Source organism: Taurulus bubalis (genome assembly GCF_910589615.1).
Source record: "Taurulus bubalis genome assembly, chromosome: 17".
Taxonomy (NCBI): Eukaryota; Metazoa; Chordata; class Actinopteri; order Perciformes; family Cottidae; genus Taurulus; species Taurulus bubalis.
Window position 1 is genome coordinate 10,857,741 of NC_136605.1, and position 5,924 is coordinate 10,863,664.

At 43.7% G+C, this 5,924-nt stretch overlaps 1 protein-coding gene across 1 annotated transcript; it reads left to right on the plus strand.

Moving 5' to 3' along the window:
* Positions 1-2,532: 2,532 nt before the first annotated feature.
* Positions 2,533-5,705, plus strand: angptl6 (angiopoietin-like 6; the record flags this gene model as incomplete). The annotated part of the gene is made up of 6 exons (XM_079232688.1): positions 2,533-3,003; positions 3,091-3,228; positions 3,325-3,523; positions 4,613-4,806; positions 5,167-5,437; positions 5,521-5,705. The coding sequence occupies 6 exons, from the start codon at positions 2,533-2,535 to the stop codon at positions 5,703-5,705; spliced, it is 1,458 nt and encodes a 485-aa protein (XP_079088814.1).
* Positions 5,706-5,924: the final 219 nt, after the last annotated feature.

The following is a 5,924-nucleotide window of genomic DNA, read 5'->3' on the forward strand; positions in this document are numbered from 1 at the left end:
AATTATTGTTGTTTGTATCCAGTTAATGAGAGGGAAAGAGTTTATTTATTCTTGAATAAAGATAATAAAGATGGCAACAGAGAGCAGAAAGACAACTGTAACACAAAACTAAAACAATAGTTTTATTTCCTACAACAGGAGCAAACGAAAACGCCCGCTGTAATTAACTGAGCTGGCACACCAGCAGCTGCTGCGAAACCACAAGGAAGAATTTAATTTGATGTGTCACGCTTCCACCCCATCATTGAAGGCTCTGTGACAGGTCTGCAGTTTTGTCAGTAGCAGATATTACAGAAGGACAACTGCTGCAATATCAAAGATATTATTTCAACGTGTTTACTGGCAACATTGCTGGCCACGGAATGGTGTAACCACGGCTTCACATGCAAATACCAAACAGTTGTGAGAGCATTTTAAAGGTCAAAAGTGCATGTTGTTGAAACTTTTCTTTTTTCTTTTTTGCTATGTGGTTGCACAATCTGTCCCCATCTAAAAACACGATGATTCTTTACACCACAGATTGGGTGTGACCATCAGTGCAACAAAATGGGCTCTGCCAACTCACAAGATCAAAGTCTCTGTAGGTTAAACGTTGCAAGCCTTTCTTTATCTCTTATTGCTACTCCCATAAATGAAAGTTGAAACTGAAATTGCGAGCTTGTGCCAACTTGTTTGAGCCTCCATTAAAGATCAAGCTGAAGCTGCTGCAGTTCGATGCAGAAATTAAGCACAATTTTGAGGGAGATGTAGTATTTTCATTGTATGATACTTTGTACTTCTACTTTACTGCATTTTGGGGGCACACATTGCACTTTTGATCACATTTCAGTTATCTGACAGCAACAGTTACTTTGTAAATTATGATTTTACATAAACTACATTTGATCATATATGAAATAATGTATTAAAGTACTAAAATCACTTCAATTAGCTGTGACATTAAAATGCTGCATTTGTATCAATGTAGCAATAATATTATGACATCCTTTATAATACAAACATTTCAAAGGGGTCCAAAGAAATACTTTAAGCATTGTGTGCTGTATTTTTTTACAAACTTCATGGCAGGACTTTTAAAGGGTTTGCAATAATGTTTTATGTGTTGGCAAGGGGACACAGCATACTATTAGTTCCTATAGATATATAGCTAATGTACTATTGTTTGCAATGTGTCTATTTTTCATCAAACCCAGCTGTCTGTTTTAAAAGTTTGGGTAAAATTAAGTAAGAGGATTGTCCGTCACAGCTTGGAGCAAACCCACACTATTAGGGATGCCAGAATGACTATTCTATGAATCCAGTCAAAGATGTTTCAGTGATGAGGTGAAAGTTTATACTGTAGCTGAAGCGATGAGTCGATTAATTGATTAGTTGAACAACATCATTGCATCATTGTTTTTTTTTTTACCAAAACTAATACCGTTTCTAGCATTTCAAATGTGAGAATATGGTTCTTTTCTTTGTTCTGTTTGATGGTTACGAGGACGCCCCCTTACCATTTGTCATTATTTTATGACATTTTATAGAATCAACCATTAACAAAACCATCAATGACCAGAACCACACGATCCAGCCCTTTGTGTAAATCACTGCATTTGAATACCACACCAGTTCAGCGCCTTATGAGATAGAGTCTGTGGCAAGATGGAAGGTTGACGGCAGAGGGAGGAGACATCCAGCTAAACAGCAGGTACTGGGAGGCGGGTCGTTGGGATGGTTTGTAATTAGTTGTCTCCCTCTTCACAGATCCTAACACAGAACCTCCGGAGAAGTATAGAGGTAGCCTAGCTGCTTATAAAACGTGGGTTCCCGTCAACATTCACAAAGGACCACTGACGACTTTTCATTTGGAAGAAGTGATCCTGACCCTTGAACATGTGATTTTTGAAAAAGATGCGTTAGCCTTTATTTTACATCTGTGCATACTGAGAGCTGCAGCTTCACACTGGGGAAGAACAAAGACATCCTGAACACTTCTTAGCTGCTGCAGTAAGTACATTTATAGTCCACTTCAATGGAGAAATCTACTAGTTATGGCATCCAAAGTTGCACTTGGCCAAATAACGTATGAGCTGGTTAAATCATTATATAATAAAAGTGGTTGTAAAAAAAAAAAGTGTAGACATACAAATTTGAGATCAGTGATGAAGTTCGAGAGGAGATTCTTGTGTCACATGTTGATATTGACCTATTTGGATTCTTGTGTTTATGGTGTTGACCGTGGTTGTTGTGTTTGGATGTGGAGCGAACTCCTCTGTTGACCGTGAGATGGGAGTGTGTTGACTCTAGCTGGTCGATGTTGACTGTTGTCCTTTTAGTGTTGACCTCCTGCTAATAAATTCCAACCAGGGTTAAATGTGTGTATCCAAGGAAACATCTGGTGAACAGTCCAGACCCACAACACACTGTTTCCTGTGAACACAAAGTTTATGTCTTTGTGTCAGTTGTTATTTATGTGCTGTTATTGCAGTGGCAATTCTGATCATGTCCTCTCCTCCGCTCCCATGTCGCCCTCAGAAGTTTAACACATTCATGGAGAAGACACTGACAATAGGTCTGACTCTTTTCTTCACGCTCTGTGTGGACATACCAGGAGCTTCAGGACGGAAGGACGGGGCCCATGGCGAGGACACGCAGAAACGTTCATTGCGATCTTCGGACACAAAAGGAGGCCGTTGCTCCTACACTTTCATTGTCCCGCAACAGAAACTGACAGGTGCGCTGTGTTTGAACACGCAGTCGTCTTCTGGCAACCAGTCGGAGGTGGCAGCGCTGCGGGCGGAGCTCAGGCGGCAGCAGGAGCAGCTGGAGAAGCTCAACGTCCAGCTGGAGCAGGACGGGTCCCTTGCCATGGAGGTAAGAGCCCTGCGCAAAGAGAGTAACAGCATGAATTCTCGTATTGCCCAGCTCTACGCCCAGCTGCTACATGAAGTCATTCAAAAGAAAGACCAGGCGATGGAGCAGCGAAGGGTGGAGAGCATCCTGCTGAATGCTACAACACAGGTGAGCAGAGCGCTGCATCATCTGCATCTTATCCTCATCGCTATCAAACTCATCCTTACCGTTGTTGTGGGTGATGCAACATGTCAGGCGCTGCAGGTGTCCAGTAACTACAGGGAGCTGGAGAAGAAATACGGAGCCCTCACCTCGATGATCAGCTCCCAGAACCAGCTTATAGGTCGTCTGGAGAAGCAGTGCCTGTGCAAGGACTCCACACAGGCCTCTCTTGTAGGGAGCCAACTGTGGTCTGCATGTTGCACATTTCCACACGGTTTTAACAATGGAACTGAGCATGGTGTGTTGTTTTTGTGTTTGTCTGAACAGGTGACGACTGAACCACCAAAAAGCCAGTCTAATGTGCATAACTACAGCTCTGACGCCAGTGAAATGGCCAATGATGTTCAAAGGGACCAAAGTGCTCTTCCACCACAGCAGGAAAAAGCTGTTGTTTCCCTCCCCACCACTACACCCAACTCTCCTACGGATCCTCCATTCATTAGTTTCCCTGTCACAAAGACTCCAGGTACATCAATGCAAAGCGCGTCTTATAGCAGGAGTGCTCGGTTGGACTTAAACCTATGCGTGTAAGCGCATCAATCTCCTGTCAGAGTTATTTAGCTGCTCCGATAAGCAGAGGCTGAAGGAGTCAGTGACCTGCTGGTAGGAGCCCTATCTCTCTGGGAATTCCTAAACAATGTCAAAATCAGCCAGCAGCTCTTATCAGAATAGAGAGGACTTTATAATGAAGACTCACTCTTAAACAACAGCATTTGTTGGTGCTTTAAACTACACAGATGCTGTGTACAACTGGAATGTTTTAAATGACAAAGTAGAGGATTTGAGGGGACCATGTGTGTGAGGATGTGTGTGTGACTCAACTCTTGCTAGAAGGTCTGATGAAAGGCTGTGCGTTGCCTCATCTTGTCCCTGTCAACAAGTATGGACAACAAATTGTTGTCAGGGATGACCATTAGTCATTTGTGTGGGAGAGTTTCCTCCATGTATACATTTTCTCAGTGCGGGTTCCTATGTTCCTCTTCTCTCTGGGATATAAGACACTCAACATGTGTTGGGGGGGAATTCTTCGTCTCTGAAAAGATAAGCTGGTGTTGCCGTGTATCTGTGATCCTACTGACGCGAACACAAACAGAATTCCAAAAACATCTCTAACCGACACCATTGTGATTTATTTATTTAGTTTAAGTCTGCATGTGTAAAATCAACACATTTGTTATAGAATGAAGTCCTTTGCAAAGGTTTACCATGAAAACATAAGTAATTACAAGCCGATAAGATCGAAGGTATCTGATTGAAGGCATCTGATAGTTTCTGACTATGGGACAGTCGGAAGTAAAATTCCCCTGTTCGCCTGTATCTCGGAAATATCTCTTTAACCAAATAACACATTTAGGCTATTTTGTTTGATCTTTTTTTAAATATTTGATGCCATATTTTTTCACAAACTATTTGGAGCTCCCCAGGGGAGACCTGTCTCCCACTTTGAAAACCTTTAAAATGTTATTATAATACTACAACATGTATCTGCATATAGCATGTCTTGTTATGGCTCCTTCTCCCTCACTTGGTTGTGTATACTCTTCTCCACTCTCAGGGCCGTGGCGAGACTGCCAGCATGTGCAGGAATCAGGGGAGACCACCAGCGGGATATACCTGCTCCGTCCACAGAGTGCCAACCGCCTCCTGCAGGCCTGGTGTGACCAGAGTCGGGCTGAGGGAGGGTGGACGGTGATTCAAAGGAGACAGGATGGGTCGGTCAACTTCTTCCGGACATGGGAGCAGTATAAGGTGGGTCGAAGTTTAGTGTGTCAGCATGCGGATATTTCCGGATCACCAATGTTATTGAAATTCTTCCCGAAGGGGATATAAATGTGTCCTTGCCAAATTCTTGACAATCCATCCGATAGTTGTTGAGATATTCCCCAAAAAGCCAAATAGTCAGATGATCACTGAAGTCTTTGGGATTCATCCTCTGGAGACCATGCATGCTGTGATTTTTTTTCTTCCTCCAATCCATCCAGTTAGTATTTAAATATTTCCCTGGAAAACTGAAAAACTCTGACCTGCTGCACTGGAGTCAGGAGAAAATAATAATAATACAGGATAAATACTTCCCCTCAGATTAATCTGTGTGTTGGTGTGTTACAGCAAGGCTTTGGGAACCTCGACGGAGAGTATTGGCTCGGCCTGGAACACCTCTACTGGCTGACTAAACAGGCCCAATATAAGCTGCGGGTGGCTATGGAAGACTGGCAGGGCCGGCAGGTGTTTGCGGAGTATGACAGCTTCCGCATCGAACCGGAGAGTGACTGGTACAGACTGCGGTTGGGACAATACCACGGCAATGCAGGGGATTCCCTCTCATGGCACGACAATAAAGCCTTCACCACTCTGGACCGAGACAAGGACAGCTACACGGGTCTGCTCTCTACCCTGGTCCTGGTTGTTCGCTCTCTGTTGACCGTTCCTGTTAATAAGCCTGTCCCTCTGTTGTGTCCCCAGGTAACTGCGCTCACTACCAAAAGGGAGGCTGGTGGTACCACATGTGTGCCCACTCCAATCTGAATGGTGTGTGGTACCGGGGTGGACACTATCGCAGCCGCTACCAGGACGGGATGTACTGGGCACAGTTCCACGGAGGGTCCTACTCCCTCAAACGAGTTTCCATGATGATCAAACCCACATAACAGTTGTGCCGTGGATAGGTTTGCTGATGCAGACAGATGTAGAGGGCCTTAAAGAATATGTTACAGTGTTATCCCTTTACAGTGCTGAGCCATTGTGTCTTTTTCATGAATACTGTCGCTACGTGTTGATTCGAGGCCAGTCAGTGATGTGTGTAGATTGTGAATAATTTGACATTGACCAACATGTTCTGTGTTGACATGACTGTTCTATTTAGCAAT